The 21,626-nt window shown below is 40.8% G+C and overlaps 2 protein-coding genes across 12 annotated transcripts in view; one reads left to right on the top strand and one right to left on the bottom strand.

Moving 5' to 3' along the window:
• SCAF8 (SR-related CTD associated factor 8) overlaps nucleotides 1-7,862 on the bottom strand; it is a 223,876-nt gene extending 216,014 nt beyond the window's left edge. For 9 of the 11 annotated variants that reach the window (XR_005985682.1, XR_005985684.1, XR_005985680.1 and 6 more), the window contains exons 1-2: nucleotides 7,355-7,450; nucleotides 1,235-1,297 (exon numbers count right to left, since the gene is read on the bottom strand). Coding sequence is in view for 5 of the 11 variants with exons in the window: in XM_041741256.1 (XP_041597190.1) it covers nucleotides 1,235-1,297; nucleotides 7,355-7,384 (93 nt within the window). In the remaining 6 variants the exon portion in view is untranslated. Of the gene's footprint in view, nucleotides 1-1,234; nucleotides 1,298-7,354; nucleotides 7,491-7,734 lie in introns of those variants that run through there. The other 2 variants (XM_041741299.1, XM_041741288.1) reach the window with 2 other exon arrangements.
• On the top strand, nucleotides 145-8,769 carry LOC121477926 (translation initiation factor IF-2-like). The gene is made up of 4 exons (XM_041732494.1): nucleotides 145-230; nucleotides 6,836-6,992; nucleotides 7,220-8,017; nucleotides 8,053-8,769. The coding sequence occupies exons 1-4, from the start codon at nucleotides 145-147 to the stop codon at nucleotides 8,548-8,550; spliced, it is 1,539 nt and encodes a 512-aa protein (XP_041588428.1). The 3' UTR covers nucleotides 8,551-8,769.
• The last annotated feature ends 12,857 nt before the right edge of the window (nucleotides 8,770-21,626 follow it).

Genomic DNA, 21,626 nt, shown 5'->3' with positions numbered 1-21,626 from the left:
TTGAACAGCAGGTGAGCTTTCTAGGTTCTAAGGCAAAGGCTGAGAGAGAGAGAGCAGGCAGAACCCAGCCCAGACAAGGGCAGTGAGCAGCCCGGTCTCCAGCAGGCCACAACCCCTCAGCAACCCCTCAGCAACCCCTCAGCGATGCCCACAGGGCCTCACTGGCTCTGCGGCAAGCTCACACTCACTGCACACAAAGCTGATGAAGCGACAGAAAAACAAAGAATACGGTATGCTTCCTGCTTGTCTTGCTTACAGGCAGAAAGAAAAACGCCTGGGACACCGTAGGCCCTTCAGTATTGATTAAATGAATGAACAAATGAATGAAAGAATGAAATCTTAGATCTTTCAAATCAACCTATATAAATTAAGTTGTAGAAGTATTTTAAAGACAAGCTTGTCATACATTAACGTAAGTCAATAACTATCTTTAAAAAACAATATCTTTTATTCCTCATTCTGATTAAATGTAGTGACCATCAGTTACTAAGGTATTTTCTGACCTACAGCAGATACCAGAACGCATTTACATATCCTTCTCTCATTTTAAAATATGGTGTATGAGAAATTCTTGTAAAGCAGAATTAGAAGACCAAATAAATGCATAAAATTAGAATCAAAGCACAAATGCATCGTTTATCATCAAACTTGAGATAGAATTAACTCACATAAAAAATTATAGGCTATAGAAACATTTCTCATCAGCATTTACGACTCATAATGTAGCAATACCAAAATCTGCTCCTCTATAATTAGAAAATCAAAAATTTGATTTAGTCTTTTTTTTTGTTTCTCCATCCCTATAGCATATCTGTCAATGATCTGTTCATCTTATAGTTTGAATAAGTTCTTCAAACTATAAGATGTATTTTATTTCCAACCATCAAATTTTCAGGCTTACAATTTATTCACGTTAAATATGTAATCTTATATTCCTTTCACAATACAGTAAAATTATGTGGAGCACAATGCAAGTAAATGAAACAAGAATAATTTAAGATTTATGTTCACTATTAAGATTATGTTCACAATAACTTTTTCACTTAGCCTATTTTTTTGTGAAGAAATTCAACTATTCCCTACATGCCCTTTTTAAGATTACTAACATATTTGAAGTGACAAACTTCATTCTGCTTCCCAATTACTGCCCATATAATCAAGACATCGTTTCACTACCAATTTAAACCTAATATTTTCCAAAGGGCCTGCCTTATGTGCGTTATAATCATCTTACTATGCTTCTTGTGTCCATGCTGCTGGAAAAGCAGTCTGTACAAGCAGGAGTAGAGGCACAATCCTGAGAGAGAGGAGTAGAGAAAGATGTTGAGAAAACAAAACCAGATAAAATGAGCTCACTCGAGTTCAGGAGCTCAGCCAGTGTTCAAGGTCAAGGTTGATTACATTTTCTCATACCATTTTGAGTTAGAAGTTGTCCAATAACAGGAAAACTGGCCCTAGAAAGAGATATCTGAAATTCCATGTGCAAGTAGTAATATCATCACTAATTCCAAGCCAATTGTACTTCTTAAAAAAAGCAGCAAGTGATCATAAAATATGACTATTTAGGAAACTGGGGAATACACATGTCCCCTAAATGTCAATCAAAATTACTGTAACAAACTCAATGCTAGCCTAGAATAAAAATGATAGAGCTATTTCAATCTTGCCAAAAAATTTTTATATTTATCTTGAATGATTAAGACTATAACACTCTCAAAGTAGAGTCTCAAAAATATAATTATCAATCTCAATTATCCTTGTTTTCTAAATTTTTAAAATATTGTAAGGAAAAAAAAACCCACACCTTTTTACCATATGTTTTTTTAAATTGAAAAGCAGTGAAGCAAAAAAATGGTATGAAAATAGCATAATTACAAAATGAAGCTTAAGATGGATTTAATCTAACTGGAACTTTCAAATGCAATAGTCTCCTCCCAACACTCCCTCCTTAGTAAATGAAAATTACAAACAGATCAGAGTTTTGATTTAAAATTTTCCAACTGATCTGGACTCCTACAGTGCCATAAAATGACCTTCAAAAAAAATCCTTAAAGGTACTGAGTCCTCCCCAAAATTATTTTATACTTAATCAAAGAATCTCCTAAATATAATCTCAAATCATTTACTTACATAGAGGAAACCAGATGTCTAGAAATGTTAACTACCTTCATCCAAGTCATTTAATCCCAAGTGTATCATCCATTCATTCATTCATTCTCAAGAAATCACTGACACATAGTATGTATTAAGGTACCCTGCTATGTACTGAGGATATGAAGCAATCAAAATATATGATCACTATCCTCATGAAACTTAAAGTCTGGTGGAAAAGACTATTACTATATTACTTACAGTAATCCTAAGAAGGGAAAGTACTTTTTTTTTTAAAGGACGGTATAATGGGAACTAAATCAGTGATTCTTAACCAAGGTCTATTTTGTTCCCCAAGGGACATCTGATAATGTCTGGAGACATTTCTGGTTGTCACAATAGTGGCACCTTGTGGGAAGAGGCCAGGATTACTGTTAAAGATCATATAATGCATAGGAAAGCTCCTCATATTATCCAGCCTAAAATATCAACAGTACTGAGGTTGAGAAACTCTCATCTAAACCACTGGGACAGTGACGGCTTAGTGAAGGGTTCCTTCTTTTATTTATTTTATGGAAAAGACAAATGAAATTTATTTACTTTTTACTGGAGTTCAATTTGCCAACATATAGCATATCACCCAGTGCTCATCCCATCAAGTGCCCCCCCTCTGTGCCCGTCACCCAGTCATACCATCTCCCCGCCCACCTCCCTTTCCACTAACCCTTGTTCCTTTCCAGGTTAGGAGTCTCTCATGTTCTGTGACCCTCACTGATATTTTCACTCATTTTGGGTTCCTTCTTTTATAACATTAAGTAAGTACGCTGTATCTCTAAGGGCTTCACAGGTTGAAACAAAAAAGCTTGATTGATACAATTAACCAAAACACCCACTGGAAAGTTAAAACAGTGAAGACTAAGGAAAGAAAAGGAGACAGACTCCCTGATAGGTGAAAATGAAATTTTAAAATGCAGTATTTTAATAGCTCCCTCACATAAAGTCCCTTTCTTGAACCACAGACAAAAGGAAAACATACAAATAAAAAATGAATTTCACGTGCTTTTATTATTCCCTCCACGTTTTCCCACTATTCACCATCCCATGCCTACTACTAGATACTGCTGGGAAGATTATAAAAAGTCCTGTAGTTAGACAAATGAACATTCTGGAAACAAAAGAAATGGAGTAAAACAGAGATGGGATTTCACAAGGCATGGAAGAGGAAAAGGTCCTGGATGTTAACGGGACTCTGGAAAGTCTGCATCCTGGAACAGTTTAGAGTAAGTTGTGTGACTGAAAAAGTCCTAAAGACCAAAAACACTGAGAATATAGGCATCCCAAAGATGATAATCATCTCACAATTTATGAATCAAGGTAAATCCAAAATTTAAATTGTGATAATTTTCCTGACACATCTCACACCTACATATCTGGTCCTTCAGCTACCCACTCAATACTTTTCTGAGCAGCAAGAGAAATGGATCATGATGGAAAAAACTACAGTAATACAATAAGCTATACAAAGAACTTGGGGAAAAAACCTGATCGCTGACTGATACTTGATTATGCTAAAAATGTTACCTTGTTGAAGTATAGTAACAGTTGAAGTACAGTAATGGTACTGATGTTATTTTTTAAGTCCTTAAAAATTAAAAGAATCTAATGCACAAGTAAAATTCATCTCCTCCAGTTACTTTGCCAAAACATAACCAATGCATAACAGATTCTTCTATTATGCATGTATTAAGAGTTCCTAGATTACAAAAGTGCCTTCTCCAATTAAGATAAAATTTTCTAAGAGTCATGCATTGCTAATTCTTCTCTCTCTCTTCAAAAACAAAAATAACCTTACCCTAATGACCACTATACAGTGGCATTCTTAAGGACAGAGTACAGATATGCAGCTCACATACAACTGATACACTGGAAAAAAAAAACAAAACTGATACGCTGGAGTAATCAATTATTGTCCTAAGCAGACCAATGAGACCCTTTTCACTGACCTGAGACCTCTAAACTATCATAACAAGGATATGCCACCATCTTAGAGCAGCTACAACTATGATACTTGTAACGATAATAATTCTTTTAGCGTTAACTGCTCAGGTCAAGGATAGACTCTTAGGGAGTCTTATTTTCCAATCTGGACAAACTTTTTTTCATCATTTCAGAACTGACATTACTGCTCATTGGATTAACCCATCACAATGATGATGCTTAACTGTAAATTACGGCTTTCTCACAAAACTGGCACAGAGGGCACATAAACATCAATTCTCAGGCCTCAATTTCATTGAACTCACAATAATTAAGAGGAATTTACCATATAAAAGATCTTCTGACAGTGTCTTTGTACATAGGGAAGGAGGGGCCACAGACCCCTTTGAAAGATTATGATAGATGGGAGTGGGGTGCCTGCACATGTGGACCATGACTCACAAATATCAAACATAATAAGGTCATGGATTTTCAACTGAAACTCATCTGTGCTTTGCAAGTTAAAATTCTATATTCTTAATTTGGGGTGCTCGGCTCTTAGGTGTTAAAGCATGCGACTCAATCTCAGGGGTTTGAGTTCGAGTCTCACACTGGGTGTAGAGATTACTGAAAAATAAAATCTTAAAAAAAAAAAACCCAAAAAAACCCATATTACTAGCTTTAAAATCTTTGGCACATTCCTATTTTCAAGCCAATGTTAGAAGGGGGTACGGTCTTAAGAAACCTGAGAATTAGCAAGCCATAAAAACCTAAGCATTTCCTATTTTAAATAGGCCTTTAAAAGCCAAATTCACTATAAATAAACATTCTAAACTCTCCTTTTCTCCTAATACTGTAACTCAAAATTCCTTTATTTTTTGCACTTTGAAATACACAATTTAATGGAAAACATTCATTACTGAATTATTCCCTATTATATGCTTACTTGCAACATTTTAACATCAGCAAGCATTACATTCACAGAAACTATATTCAAAATCAGAAAAAATTATGTATTTTGTGTTTAAAACAAAAAGTATATTCTTCTGAATCTCCTCTGAATGTATTTCCTTTCTGTATTCTGTGACTGTACTGCTACTATTTTTAAGCTACTCCCCATTCAAACATGAAGTTTGAGCACATTAGTAAATAAAGAAATTAAAAGATTTCCTTTCTTTGAAATCCATAGGAAGAAAGGGAAGAGGGCTACATACGCGAAAATGGGACTACTGCCAATCTCAAAGTCCTGTAAAGGTTAGATGAGAAAAGAGGTGAAATATCTAGCTAACCATGTAAATGTTAGGCCCCCATCCTTAATGGCAATGCTAAAACAAAAACCAATGTACCATTTCTACTCCTCTGTATTCTATTGTGACAACCATGGTGTATTAACCCCTTTCTTCTATCTACCATGGGAAATCCTATTCAGAATTTGAGGGGAACAGAGGTGCTGAGAGTGAGGGAGGATACACATTAGGGAACCCCTAGACAAAAAGGAGAGACACCCATCAAAAAGGTGTGGGGTAGCAGCATCTTGCTGGCTCAGTGGGAAGAGCACACAACTCTTGATCTCCAGGTCATGAGTTCCAGGCCCACAGTAGGTGCAAAGATTACTAAAAAAATAAACTTTAAAAAAGGAGGGGAAGGCAAATCAAATAACTGCAGTGGAAATTAGAGAAAGGATTTTCTTATGCAGAATTTTTTAAAGTAAACATTCTACAGTGCTGTACCACTATATGTAGCAAATAAAAAGGGTACATAGAGCTGTTTTCATTCTTGAACAGGAAACTAGTGCAGGAAATAATTTCTCCTGAAACTATTAACAATTAAATTGGAACACATATTGTATTGTTAAATATGTTTTTTTCAGAATTTAAGCGCTATAAAGTTTGGCTGGGAGAACCAAATTTCATAATTATCAGCTATAAATTCATAAATAAAATGAAAAAAGACTCCTAAATCTATTGCACTATTCATCAAGAAGTGATTAAAGAAAGAAAGAAAATCCAATACCAAAGAAAAAAAATCAGTTACAAAAAGAGGGTCTGCTTTCATATAACTGTGTCACTACCATGTACTCTAATATGGAAAGTCCAACTCACATGAATGTTATCTAACAGAATGTTAGCCTCTTTGCTAAGCTTCCCAAGCCGCAATCCTTAAAAAAAAAAAGAGGAAGAAAAAAATAAAAGAAACAAAGCTGTGAAATAGCTTTTAAAAGGATTGTTCTGTTTGGATTATCAGAGCCATAGGTCTGGTATGTTAAGTGGTGAATATTTAAAATTTTGTCAATCACGCTGTTGAATAGAGTATTAGCCCTTTCACATCAAAAGTCCATAAAATGTATGCGACTTTAACATCAGATTAGAATTTTTTCCCCCGGGGCATACAGATGTTTATTATGTTTAATGTTTGCACTGAGGCCTACTTAAATCGGAGTTCAAAAAAGAAATTCACGTAGTTTACCGAAACCTGTCTCCTTTCAGATTAGTAAATTCAATTTCACTACTGCGGTAGTGAAAACTGGACACCTGCTTCTTTTCTAGGGTTAAGATCTTACATATGAATGAGCCCATGGGAAATGCTTCCCCAGCATCTTCCCCTCTCCAAGCATAGATCTCTGTCTACCATTTGTGTCTTTATGGACGTCCTGATGATGAGGGAAGGGGGGGGGGGGGGGGAAAAGTATAATAAATCGCAAAAAAAAAAAAAAAAAAAAATCTTGCCTCCTGATGCACCATTTCATTCTCTTCGCATAAATCCCTAGCTGGGCACGTTACCCAGCCAACAGTGTCTCAAGTATAAACAGCACGTACAACGTGACCGGGGGTCACCCCCTCGGCCGCTGCCCCACCGGGGGCCGCGGGGCGGCCTGCGCCGCGAGGCCCGGCGTGCACTTAAAATCCCGCAGGCCCAGGAAAGAGGTGGGCGGGCCGGGCCTCGGCGGAACTGACCCGGAGAGACCTACCGGGAGCCTCCGGGGGGAGGGCCCAAGCGGGCCTTCCCTCCAAAGCCCCAGCCAGTGCACGGGGCGCTGGAGGCACCGGAACCTCCCCCCGCCCCGGGGCGGCCCTCCCCCTGCCCTCCCCTCGGACTCGGGGGAGGGGCGCGGGACGCAGCGACACCCCTCCCCCTCCCCCCGCACGGCTAGGCCGCCGCTCGCCCCACCCGGAGCGGCCCCGAGCGGCCCCGAGCGGCCCCGAGCGGCCCCGCGGGCCCGCACCCACCCGGCTCGCGCGGGCCCCGTCCCGGGGGCGGGGGGAGGGGGGCGGACTGCAATACCAACCTCGCTATTGAAGGTCTTCACAGCCTCCATGTTGTCGGCGCGGAGGCCCCGAGCCCGGCGGCGGAAGAGGCGGCGGCCACTGCACTGGGTGGGGAGAGCGAGGCGGGGGCGGCGGCGCGGCCGCGAGGAGGGGCGCCGGCGGGAGCCCCGGCCGCTGCGACCCCGGGGCAGGCGCGGAAGGGCAGGCACGGGCGGGGAAGGGCTCCCTCAGGGGCAGCGAGGCCCCGGCATGGCCGCTGGGGCGGGCGGAGCGCCGGTCTGGGGAACACAGGCGCTGCCGGGGCGGGTCGACCGCGGGCGGGGGAGGGGCCGGGCCGCGGCGCCTTCTCTTCTCCGCCCCGCTCGGTCTCGGCCCGCCGCCCTCTAGCCCCGTCTCCTGCACTCTCCACCCCCTCTTTCTTCTTCCCTCGTCAGACTCCTGTTTCACCTCCCCGCCGCTCGGGCCGCAGGAACCAGCAGCGCGCGGCGAAGACGGAGGAGGAAGCGCTGGCAGCGGCGGCTGCGGCATCCAATATGGCGGCCGCGAGTCGGGCCGCGCAGCTCGGAGATCCGCGGCGCCGGCCAGCGCGCCCCCTGGTGACTGGACCGCGCGGGCCCGAGCGGCCGCGCGGAAACCATCGAGCGGGCGCGGGCCAGAGCGTCGCCGCCGGGAGGTCCCGCTCCGCCGCGCTCCGCTCCACTCTGCTCCACTCCACTCTGCTCCACTCCACTCGGCTCGGCCGGGGGGCAGCCCGCGCCTTGCAGGCACGGGAGCGAGCGCCGCGGCCGCGGCCGCGTGGGGCGCCCGGGCCCGCCCCGGGAGGCCCCCGCGGAGCGTTACCCCGAGGCGGGCCCGAGTGTGTCCCCGTAGCGTGACAAGCCGGAGAAGCCATGTCCACGCTCCCGCGGGTTCCCGGCGCGCCGGCCCCTTTACGCGAGCAGCCGGGGCCGTCTGCCTTTCAGAACTTGCACCGCGCGGCGGCCCAGAGGTCCACAGCGACCGGAAGAAAAGTTCCTACTCGTTCGTTGATGTGGTCACGACGCGTCCGTGCATTTTCCCGGCGTCGCGAGGGAACGTGGGGGACAAAAGCCTGGGATCCGGGTGGGGGCAGGGGGATGAGGCGAGCGCGCCCGGGAGCTCGCAGCTCCGAGCAGGAAACGCGCGCGGCACGACCTCCAGGGGGCCCGGGGCGCAGACAATGAGCGCGGCGGCCTGAGCGGCGGGAAGCGGGACCCCACGCGCGGGATGCGGGTGCGTGGGAGGGGGGACTCGCTTCTGATGGGAGGTGGGTGGTTCTGAAGGAGTTTGGCCCTGGGTTGTTGGGGGTTAGAGACGGTGGCGGAGCAAGAGATTTTCTGCTAGCAAGATGCCTTCTCTCACTTTGCGCAATGGAAAACGACCGATACCGAATTAAAAGCATGCGTTGGGATTAAAAGTTAGGCTGTGCCACTTGAACCCCAAACGCCGCTGTCCTCTCGCTTGAAATGCCTCTTGCTTTTTTTTTTTTTTTTTCCCAGCGGTCACCTCCCAAGTACTTCGCTCCACGGGAAGCGACGAAAGTAACAGAATTTTGTGCTGGGGGATTTGTTGGACCCAAGGTGCATTGGTTACTGGTGAGCCCGGAGCCTATGAAACTGAGAAGTCAAGGCCCTTCTTGACTTCTTAGGGTCCAGGTCTAGTTCATTAATGACTTTAGCATAGGGGCTGACTGCTTAAAAGGTAAAAAGGATAACTTCTTCATCACTAAGAGTTTATTTTTCTACCTCCAGATTTTTTTTTTTTATATGATAGTCACACACACAGAGAGAGAGAGAGAGAGAGAGAGGCAGAGACACAGGCAGAGGGAGAAGCAGGCTCCATGCAGGGAGCCCGACGTGGGGTTCAATCCCGGGTCTCCAGGGTCGCGCCCTGGGCCAAAGGCAGGTGCCAAACCGCTGCGCCACCCAGGGATCCCTCTACCTTCAGATTCTTTTTTTTTTTTTTAATTTTTTTATTTATTTATGATAGTCACAGAGAGAGAGAGGGGGGCAGAGACATAGGCAGAGGGAGAAGCAGGCTCCATGCACCGGGAGCCCGACGTGGGATTCGATCCCGGGTCTCCAGGATCACGCCCTGGGCCAAAGGCAGGTGCCAAACCGCTGCGCCACCCAGGGATCCCTACCTTCAGATTCTTAAATGTGGTCACAAAGTTCTCCATCACCATCGGCCTTCAATCCTCGCAGGTGTACCCATTATGATCTCTTGCCAACAATTGCTGTGGTCTCCTACAGCCTTCTGCTTGCCTTCCTATAATTCATTCTCCAGACTAGCCAGAGGGACTTTTTTTTTTTTTTTTCCTTCTGGTTAAGACACAAGCCAGATGAGATCTGACTTAAATCCCTTTAGGATTTTCCCATTACTCTTCAGATACTGTCATAGCCTCTTACCAGGGCCTGAAGTCCCTGCCTACCACAACTCCCGCTCCTCTGCCTTACTCTCTTCCTTCAGGCCACACTGGCCTCCTTTCTCTTCCTTGGCAACACAAATCATGTTCCCACCTAGATCACTTATAGGTGCCCCTGCCGCTGGGATACTGATGCTGGTGTTCTTTTCATAGCTGACTCTTCATCCCGTCCTCCTGCAAGAGGTGCCTTCCCATCTGTCCATCTAAAGCAGCATGTCAACGACTTGCACGAGTACCCCACTTGGTGCTCTTCATACCAGATTCTAAAGCTCAACATTTACTGCTTTGGCCTGTTGGGGATTATTTATTCAGTCATTGATTAATGAATGTTGACCAATTACTTCGGCCTGAGAGAGTAAAATGCAATACAAGCTAGAGAATCAAATCAGTTAATATGTAGCATGACTTGATTTTATAAAGCTTCCACACCTGGAGAGATAACAGACGGCATACAGGATCAAAGGAAGGAAAAGAGGAAAAAAAAAAAAAAAAAAGGAGAGGACAGCCTAAGTACTCAAGATGAGAAGGAAGCAAAGCAAGAAGAAAAGTGGAGAAAGATCAGAGGGGCTGTAGGGAGTTTCGAAGCCCCTAAGTACAAAGTTTATGCACAACTGCACATACCAAATGTGAAAATGTCAATACCCCGGGGCAGCCTGGGTGGCTCAGCGGTTTTGCGCCGCCTTCAGCCCAGGGCCTGATCCTGGAGACCCAGGATAGAGTCCCACATCAGGCTCTCTGCATGGAGCCTGCTTCTTCCTCTGCCTGTGTCTGCGCCCCACCCCCCTCTCTCTCTGTTTCTCATGAATAAATAAATAAAATCTTAAAAAAAGAAAATGTCAATACCCATATCCATAGGATGTGTATATGTATCCATATCCTATGGATATGTATCCATAGGATGTGTATTAGGATTCCAATTCCCAACATAGCAAACCAATTCAGGTTAATTTAAGCATACAAGAATTCAGTATTAGGATGTGGGTAGGTTTTGTCCTGATTCCAGAGTCAGGAATGCCTATGGGCCTAAGGAACCAGAATATAGAAAGCCTAAAGCAACCTTATCTCTGCTTACCTGTTTTAGTTTTCTTTCTGTTGCTTGATCCAACTGTGTTTTGCTAGTGAGAGGATTGGTGCTCCTGGTTTCATAATTCTAGATACCTAGAAGACTTGACTAAAAACTTCACCTCCTGCTTCCAAATTGCTGAAGGAAGGAAAAGGAATTTGACCCTGCTTGGAATAGGTACCATCACCAAAAAACATAAGACCACTAATTTGCCTTTTGAAGAAGAATGATATGGGAAATCGCATGCAAAAGTATTCCTACGGAATACTGGAGGAGGTATGCCCAATTATAAATTATGAAACTCATATTTTAGAGTTTATGACATTCTCTTCTGAATGTGGTTATCATTAGCCTGTCCCCTAGGACTAAATCATTTCTAGAAATAACTCATAAGCTCTAATTCACCCATAGCCAAAAGGTTAGCGTCAAAAACAGAGTCTGGAGCAGAACTTTCTGGGATCATGGAAATGTTCTATATCTGTGCCACCCAAGTCAGTAGCACTAGCTCTGGGTCACTATTATGTTCTCAAAATATGGGTACTGCAACTGAGAGAAAGAATTTTGATTTCTATTTAACTCAGTTGACTCAAGTTTGAATATACACTAGTATACACCTGATAGGAAAGCAGAGGTCTAGCTTAAGAAGACTCACTCCCATAGATAGGGCACTTCCTAGATATGGGAAAATAGTTGTAAGGTGACACTAAGCAAAAATCAACTTGATTATTAGCTATCAAAAGTAATGATATATTTGTATGTGTGAATTTTTTAAAACTGGGACAAAAACCTGGAGCATTGTCTAACCCAAAACTAATTTCCCTCCAATGGGGAAAAAATGAGAACTTGAGAATCTTTAGGAAACATTCTGGGATGGTTTAGGAAATTAAGGTATAGAAACAAATGGAATATTATACATCCAATAAAAATGATTAGATTGTGGGAAATGGTATAGTGGTTCCTTAAAAATTAAATGTTGAATTACCATATGGTCCAGCAATTCTACTTCTGGGTATATGTCCAAAAGAACTAAGGAAGGGACCTGAACAGATATTTGTAGACCCAGTGCTGTTCATAGCAGCACTATTTATAATAACTAAAAGGTGGTAACAGCCCAAGTATCCACTGATTGATGAATGGATAAACAAAATGAGGTATATTCACATATAATAGAATACTACTCAATTTTAAGGAGTGACGACAGGACTCCTGGGTGGCTCAGCAGTTGAGTGTCTGACTTCAGTCCAGGGCATGATCCTGGAGTCCCAGGATTGAGTCCCACATCAGGCTCCCTGCATGGAGCCTGCTTCTTTCTCTCTCTCTGTCTATGTCTCTGCCTCTCTCTCTCTCTCTCTCTCTCTCTCTCTCTGTGTGTGTGTCTCTCATGAATAAATAAATAAAATATTTTTTTAAGTGTGAGGAAATTCTGACACATACCACAACTTGCATGGACCTTGAAGACATTATACTAAGTGAAATAAACCAGACACAGAGATACGAATATGATTCCACTTACATAAGATACCTAGAATAGTCATAGATGGCTGTTGCCAGGGGAGGGCAGGAAAGGGGAGTTAGTATTTAATTGAGTATAGAGTTCATTTGGGCAGGATGAAAATGTCCTATGGTGATGATAGTTCCACAACAATGTGAATGTTCTTAATGCTACAGAAACGTAAATGTAAAAATAGTCAAAATGGTAAATTTTGTTAGGTATATTGAACCACAATAATTTATTTAAATGATTGACATAAGCTTAGAAATATGGGAAATGCACTTGATAGACTATTAAGCACAGAAGAGTAAGATCAACCTAACGTATTTTAGATCTTTTTTTAATTTATTTTTATTTTTTAACGTATTTTCGATCTTAAGGTATATGTGCAAAAAGTGAAAAATTATATTTGAAAAGTATATTATTCATGTGCTGGGATTCTTAGGGTTTTTTAAAAAGATTTTTATTTTTAAGTAATCTCTACACCTAATGTGGGGCTTGAACTCAACAACCTGGAGATGAAGAGTCACGTGCTCTACTGACTGAAACAGCTGGGCACACCTGTGAGATTGTTTTTAATAACAATTTTGCCCCTCTTCAATAATTCAGTATTTTTCTATCTCTTTTTTTTAAAGGTTTATTTATTTATTCATGATAGAGAGAGAGGCAGAGACACAAGCAGAGAGAGAAGCAGGCTCCATGCTGGGAGCCTGACGCGGGACTCGATCCCAGGACTCCAGGATCGCACCCTGGGCCAAAGGCAGGCGCCAAACCGCTGAGCCACCCAGGGATCCCTATATCTCTTTTTTTTTTTAAAGATTTATTTATTTTAAGTCCCTCCTTTCATAGTATTATTTATTATGAACGTGAACATCCGGGAGGGAAGGGGAAGTGGGGAGAGAGAATCTTATGCAGACTCCACACAGAACTCAGAGCCCCACACAGGGCAGAACCCATAACCCCAAGATGATGGCCTGAACTGAAATTGAGAATGAGTTGCCTAACCAACTGCGCCACCCAGGCACCCTGACTCGTTTTTTTAAATGGGCACACTATAATTCACCAAACTTGATACTGAAACCAAGTGTTATTTCCCAAGAGAATCATAAGATGCTGAAGGTACAGAGTAAATGTTTTACTTTTTTAGTTTTACTAGCTTAAATTAAGTAGGAATTTTGAGTTTGGTAGTTGTGTTCTGTTTTCTGTTAAAGAGATAGTTCTTTAAATGGCTAAAGGTAAAACAGAAGATGTCATCATTAGTAGTAGTACTACTAGTCAAAGATCAAGAAAAACTTCCAAATTTCTAGGCTCCATAATGGGAATATTGTTTTGAGCTCAACATTTGCTCCTCCACTCCCACCATGAATAAACCAGCAGATTCATGCCTTCCCCTACTATGAATTTTTCCTTCCTTCTAACACACATACTCCTGATCCAAATTATTTGACCAACATACAGATACAACCTTCACTTATTCTGCTAGACTTTCCAAATGAACACTACTGCAAGTTGCCTATCTGAAAGGGGCTATTTTGCTTGCCTTAAAGTTTTATGCCATTGCTATGAAATGACAGTTTCTGCTGACTATGCAAATTTTTGTTCATTTCAGATCATTGAGGAAGTGACCAAATTATTTTGCTGTTATATATAGAGAGAAGGTTCAGATTGTGATCAAACAGGTTATATTGCCCAAAAGACATTTCCTTATATCTCTAGACTTGGTCTAACTTTCTGCTACAAACACCTGTAATAAGAGGGCACAATGATGGGTGGCATCAAAGTGGCCGTCTAATTGAGGCCTCACAGGGTTATAATAAATTGTGAGCATTGTGTTCTTCATACGTTGGCAGATTTGCAAGCTAATATGTCCAGAGTAGATCAGTGCCTTGTAGACAAATTAAAAATAACCAAATGGGCATCCGGCTGGCTCAGTCAGAAGAGTATGGAACTCTTGATCTCAAGGTTGTGAGTTCAAACCCAACACTGAGCTACTTAAAAAAAAAAGAAAGAAAGAAAGAAAAGAAATAAAGAAAGACAACTGAACACATTAGAGTCTGATATACACCCTCAGAATGCAAGTCTGTTAATTTACTACATCACATTTTTAAAAATTTTCTTTTTAAGGTTTTATTTATCCACTCATGAAGGACACAGAGAGAGAGAGAGGCAGAGACACAGGCAGAGGAGAAGCAGGCTCCATGCAGGAGCCCGATGTGGGACTCGATTCCGGGTCTCCAGGATCACACCCTGGGCTGAAGGAGGCACTAAACTGCTGAGCCACCCGGGCTGCCCTACTATATCACTTTTAAGTGACTGAAATTGTCTACTATTCAAAACAAAGTTTTTCATATTGAGATACCTGGGAAAGTAATAATCTGAAGGTTGCTTTGACTTATTAAATGGTAAAAAGGAACTTCAGTAAGTAAAACTTGTATGTCCTTTCTCACAACATATACCCAAGCTTTAGTGTCCCTTTTTCCTAGACTATTGAATAAACACTGCAAACATCTCTCTAGTATCTCTTTTGTTTTGGGGCTGACATCTTTTAGCTGAATTTAATGCCCATAGTAAGACTTGCTGAATCATGGTCTTCTGAAGACCTAACTTTATCCAGTATATCTTAATCTGTATGGATTTTAATCTGAATGTGAAAGTTCTTGAGGTAGATTTTTTTTTTGACCAGTTTTGAGTGATGCTTGGGATGAATTGTGTCTCCCAAAATTTATATGTTGAAGTCTAAATGCTCAAGTACTTCAGAATGTGACTGTATTTATAGATAGGGTATTTCCCCCTGCCAGCTTTATTGAGGCCTGATTGACAAATAAAGCTTGTATATATTTAAGTGATACAATGTGATGTTTAGATATATGTATACATTGTGAAATGATTACCACAATCAAGCTAGTTAACATATCCATTACCTCAAAGTTACCACATTTGTGTGTGTGTGTGTGTGGTAAGAGCAGTTGAGATTTACTCCCTTAGCAAACTTCTTTTTTTTTTTTTAAGTTTGTTTGTTTAAGTAATATCTACACCCAACATGGGACTCAAACTCACAACCCTGACTCTCTGAGAGTCACATGTTCTTCTGACTGAGCCAGCCAGGCAGCCCTCTTAGCAAATTGCAAGTATACTTTATATTATTGTTAGCTGTAGTCATCATGCTGTACTTAGGCCTCTAGAATTTACTCCTCTTATAACTGAAAGTTTATGCCCTTTGATCAATACCCACCCCTTTGCTACCCAACCTCTGGTAACCACCATTCTCTCTGTTACTATGAGTTCAATTTTCTTTTATTTATTTATTATTAAAGTTTTATTTATTTAAGTAATCTCTATATCCCACATGGGACTCGAGCTCACAATCCTGAGATCAAGAGTTGCAGACTCCTCCAACTGAGCCAGCCAGGAACCCTCCACTAATGAGTTCAATTTTCTTTTAGATTCCACATGTAAGTGAGATCCTGTCATACTCATCTTTCTGTGTCTGGCTTATTTCACTTAGCATAATGTCTTCTAGGTTCATCCAGGTTGTCACAAAGGGCAAGATTTCCTTCTGTCTCATGACTGAATAAAATTTCATTATACACACACACACACACACGCACACACACACCATATCTTCTTTATCCATTTTCTGTCAACAGACATTTGGGTTATTTCCCTATTTTAGCTGCTGTCAATAATACACTGCAAAGAACATGGGAGTACAAATACTTCTTCTTGACAGTGATTTTATTTCCTTTGGACATACACCCAGAAGTAGAATCCTAGATCATATGGCAGTTCTTTCATAGTTTTTTTGAGAACACTCTATACTGTTTTCCACAAGAGCTGCACAAATTTACATTCCCACCAACAGATCATAAGGCTTCCTTTTTCTCCACATCCTCACCAACACTTCTAATTTTTTCTTTTGGATACCCAGGCTGACCAGTATGCGGTGATAACTCACTGTGGTTTTGATTTGCATTTCCCTTATGATTAATGATGTTGAACATCTTTTCATATACTTGTCGGCCAGCTATATGTCTTCTTTGGGAAAATGTCTATTCCAAATTTTTCTTTGGAAAAAATGCCCATTTTTTAATCAAATTATTTCAGGTGGTTTTTTATATTAAGTTACATAAGTTCTTTACATATTTTCAATATTAACCTTTTATCAGATGAATGATCTGCAAATATCTTCTTCCAATCAGTGGGTTGCCTTTTTGTTTTATTGATGATTTCCTTCACTAAAACCTTTTTAGTTTGATGTAATCCCATTTGTTTATTTTAGCTTATGTTGCCCTTGCTTGAGGAGATTGGTGCAAAAAAAAATATTGCTAAGAACAATGTCCATGTTTTCTTCTAGGAGTTTGGCAGTTTCAGGTCTTACATTCATGTCTTTAAAATTTAAATGGAATTTAATCTTAACTGTGGGGTCAGGGAGGGCTTCCTGGAGGCAGGATGCTTTGGTGCATAGTTTAAAACTCCAGCCTTAGCCCCTGAGCCCTATAGCTCTTAAATTCCTTCAGACAGTTGGCACTTTAAAAATGATGAATTTTGGTAGAATGGCAGACCAGATTCCCTAAATACTTTTGTTGCATAACAACTACTAATGATGGTTAAAATACTTCAATTTTCTTTGCAAGTGCATTGCCGAGAGTGTATAAAGTTAAGCAATTGATATAAAATAAGCAATCCTCAGAAGCCAAAGCAAGTAGAAAAAGGAATGCCAAGAAATAACATAGCACTAAAATGCTAGTCCATGATCTTACTAAGCTTTGACTTTGATAGCTATACAAGATATGTACACAGGACACGAAATGACCACATTACAGAGTTTTATAAGAGAAGCTTGAATAATGCTACATGTCAAGAGCAACATCATCAGTGAAGTGGTTAAAGATGTAAATGGAGGAAAAAAGACAATCAAACAGAAACTTGTCCAAAGATGGGTGGGGAAAGAAGGAGTAGCAGAGAAATTTACCTGGATCAACACCGGGGCAGAGGGAAGAGAGGGAAAATTTTCCCTGAGAATTCACAGCCATACATCAGACTTCATGTATGTTTGTGGTCCAATTCATCATACCTGGTGATGTACAAACCTTCAAGCAAATTAAATTGGTGCTATGTTGACATTCCCCCAGGCAACTGAGAAAGTAACTACAAATTCTTTCTGGAGAAAAGCAACTTCAACCTAACCTACAAAGAAGTTAGACAAATAAAGGTCTGTTGAAAATAAAATTATACTTGAACAACACACACACACACACACACACACACTCACACTCACACACACACACACACAACACAAAAAAAACGGGAAAACACAGCACCAAGAATGGGAGCCATCAGAAACACAAGATAGCAGGACCAGACCAACATGAAGCTCAGATGGTAGAATTGACAGATTTGGAAGACAAACTTAAAAAAAAAAAAAGAGAAAAAAAAATAAAAAAAAGATTTTTATTTATTTATTCATGAGAGACACATAGAGAGAGGGGTAAAGACATAAGCAGGGGGAGTAGCAGGCTCCCTATGGGGAGCCTGATAGGGGCTCCATCCCAGGACCCCGGGATCACACCCTGAGCCAAAGACAGAGCTCAGCCGCTGAGCCATCCAGGTGCCCCTAGAATGCAAATTTTTTAATAGTTTTTTTAAAAATATGATGGACTAGATTATTCAGACCAGTCCCATTACTGAAATCACAACAAATACTATATTAAAAAATTAAAAGAGGGGCAGCCCCGGTGGCGCAGCGGTTCAGCGCCGCCTGCAGCTCGGGTGTGATCCTGGAGACCCGGGATCGAGTCCCTGGAGACCCTGGATCGAGTCCCAAGTCGGGCTTCCGGCATGGAGCCTGTTTCTCTCTCTGCCTCTCTCTCTCTCTCTCTGAATAAACAAATAAATAAATCTTTTTTAAAAAATTAAAAGAACTTTAAAGCTATGTAAACAAGGCAAAACCTAAATAAAGTGAGAGCCAGAGAGGAACCTGAAATTGCTTTTGCCTTGAGGACTCTGTCTCTAAAATAAATAAGACCTTTTCCCTTGCACTATTTCTTATATTCCCCATATAAGTGAAACCATATAATGATTGTCCTTCTCCGATTGACTTACTTCACTCAGCATAATATCCTCCAGTTCCATCCACCAAGTGTTATTTTCCAAGAGAATCATAAGATGCTGAAGGTACAGAGTAAATGTTTTACTTTTACCAGCTTAAATTAAGTAGGAATTTTGAGTTTGGTAGCTGTGTTCTGTTTTCTGTTAAAGAGAGTTCTTTAAATGGCTAAATGTAAAACAGAAGACATCATCATTAGTAGTAGTACAACTAATATATATATATATATACCAAATGAACAAGGGGTAGTGGAAGGGGAGGTGGGTGGTGGGATGGGGTGACTGGGTGACGGGCACTGAGGGGGCACTTGATGGGATGAACACTGGGTATTATACTATAAGTTGGTAAATCTAACTTCAATAAAATATATATATATATATATATATATATATATATATATATATATGTATAAGTAGACCTTTAAAAAATGTTCTCAATGGTACCTCTCAAACAGAATGTGCAAATCTTGGGATCCCTGGGTGGCGCAGCGGTTTGGCGCCTGCCTTTGGCCCAGGGCGCGATCCTGGAGACCCGGGATCGAATCCCACGTTGGGCTCCCGGTGCATGGAGCCTGCTTCTCCCTCTGCCTGTGTCTCTGCCTCTCTCTCTCTCTCACTGTGTGCCTATCATAAATAAATAAAATTTAAAAAAAAAATTTAAAAAATAAAAAATAAAAAAAAAAAAAAGAATGTGCAAATCTTGCTGAGTTGAAGAGACAGAGATCAGATTTTGGAAAGATGGTGGAATTTGCAGAACAGGGTACTATGCAGAGAGGAGTAATCTATATGCTGAAAGGACTCCAGAAATTGGCAGAGAGGTCACCTTAAGTTTTACTAATCACAAAGCAGCACATGCGCAGAGTAAAACACAGGGCCAAGCAAAGAAAAGCACTTAGGAGCTGAGAGCTAACAGTTCCCAGAACCCAGGGATATTTGAATTCTCATCAGCCAAAGTGGAGAAACTTTACTGATCACCTGGAAAGTGCTACACATTCACACAGATACACACATGCTGATTTGTATGTCAAAGCAACACAAGAAGAAAATAAAGTAGTATTGAATTATAATCCAAACAAGGGTGATAAAACCATTCATGGAATGAAGATTCAATATGTCATGATAAGATGACAATTCTTCTCAAAATGCAATTTTTAAAAAGTAGATTTCCCTAGAAATCTACAGACTGGTTCCATTTTTCTATGAAAATGAAAAAGATTTAGAATACCTAAAACAATTTTAAACAGAATTAAGAGGATTTACACTGCCTAACCTAAAAAAGTGTTATAAAACTCCATCTTGAGGACAATGTGGTAGTGGATTAGCAACAAACTCATATATGAAAAAATAAGAATAGAAAATCTACAAATTCATCCATCCATCCATCTATACATACATTATACATACATATCTATTTCCACACAGATATAGTTTATTAATTTTCAACAAAGGCACCAAGGTAATTCATAGTCTTTTCAATAAATGGTAATAAAAAGGCAATCCATACAGAAAAATAAGCATGTGCCTCAACCTTCGCATCACTCTCTAGAGGAAAATTAAGAGGAGGAGGAGCGGTACATGGAGGCAGATGGGATTGGGGATAATGAAGATCATGGGGATCATACCGTGGCTACTTCTGATTAATTCTCTGGTTTCACTGTTTCCTCTGATTCCCCTGTCCATACTTGCAGGTCCTTGAATGCAATATTCTATGGTCTGATGCTAGACATCACTCTGCTATTTCATTTTACTGAAATGCCTTTTACATAGTTGCATCTCCTCTTTATTTGGGTAAGTTCTATTCATTTTTCCTTTCCTTTTCCTTTTGATTAACTGGTAAATACAATATATGTAATACATGAAAGATATAAAAATTTTAAAATGAACACCTATATAACCCACTCTGGAAGGGATTCCTAAGGCCAATGAACTCAAGGTTCAATATTAGCTAGGAGTACTCACAGACTCAGAATCTAGTAAAATTCACAGTATGATTTATTACAATGAAAGGATACAAAGCAAAATCAGTAAAGGGAAAAGACACAAGGAAACCAGGTGTAAGCTTCTAAGAGTCCTTTCCGAGGGGTATCAATGAGATGTGTTTAATTCTTCTAGCAAAGAAGCTTACACACAAGGAAACCAGGTGGAAGCTTCTAAGAGTCCTTTCCAAGGGGTATCAATGAGATGTGTTTAATTCTTCTAGCAAAGAGTGTGACATGTGTTGCTGCCTATCATGAAATATTGCCCATCAGGAAAGCTCATTAGATACTCCGTGCCCAGGATTTCTACTGGAGGCTGGACACATAGGCTCCAAGACTTCTGAAAGAAAAGCAGGTGCTTGGTATAAATCATCACATTGTTCGGCACAGGGAGCCACTCTTATCAGGCAATGGTGGGAACTCTTCCAAATGAAATCCAAGCTCCCAGACACCAGCCAAGGTCTAAACTTGTAAGGAGGTTTTTCTAAGGATAGCAGTCTCAGATGTGCTGTCAGTGTATTCTCCACCCACTTCCTGTTTATCCTCATCCCAAATCCAGTCACCGTTCATCCCAAACACTTCACCCTCATTCACCAAGTGACCACCACATTAAATGTGTATTTATTCTCTTGCTTTTTTCCTACAGATTTGTTAAATATGTATATATACTATACAATTTGTTTTTGATCTTGCAATGTTTTGAACTTCATAGAAATGGAATAATACACTTTTCATTAATATAATACTTGTGAGGTTCATCCATGTTGACCCTTGTGTATCTAGTGTGTGCATACATATTTAAACTTTATTATATGAATGCATGCATGTAGTGTGTTTGTGTATATATATATATATATGTATACACACATCTGTTGAAGGTACAATACAATTTTCAGCTTGATAAGGCATTACTTTGAAATTTGCTTATTGATGCATTATTTATATTAATGGAAATTCAAATTCCATTAATAAAGTAATGGGTGATTAAGTTATCAGGGAGAGGTAATTTAAAGGTATTACTTTACTCAATTGAGCATTGTATTTTATCTTCAACAGACACCTGTAGAGAATCCATTACTTTCTTGGAAGGGATGAACATGAATGTAGATACACTTGTCTGTTCGTGTGTCAAGTCCATGGTTTTTAGTTACCATAGTTTATATTGTTTTAATATCTGATAATGCCAGTTCCTCTAGCTAATATTCTTACTTTT

The sequence above is a fragment of the Vulpes lagopus genome, chromosome 2 (genome assembly GCF_018345385.1).
Source record: "Vulpes lagopus strain Blue_001 chromosome 2, ASM1834538v1, whole genome shotgun sequence".
Lineage (NCBI taxonomy): Eukaryota > Metazoa > Chordata > Mammalia > Carnivora > Canidae > Vulpes > Vulpes lagopus.
The sequence above is the reverse complement of the archived record's forward strand: the minus strand, read 5'-3'. Positions and strand labels throughout refer to the sequence as shown.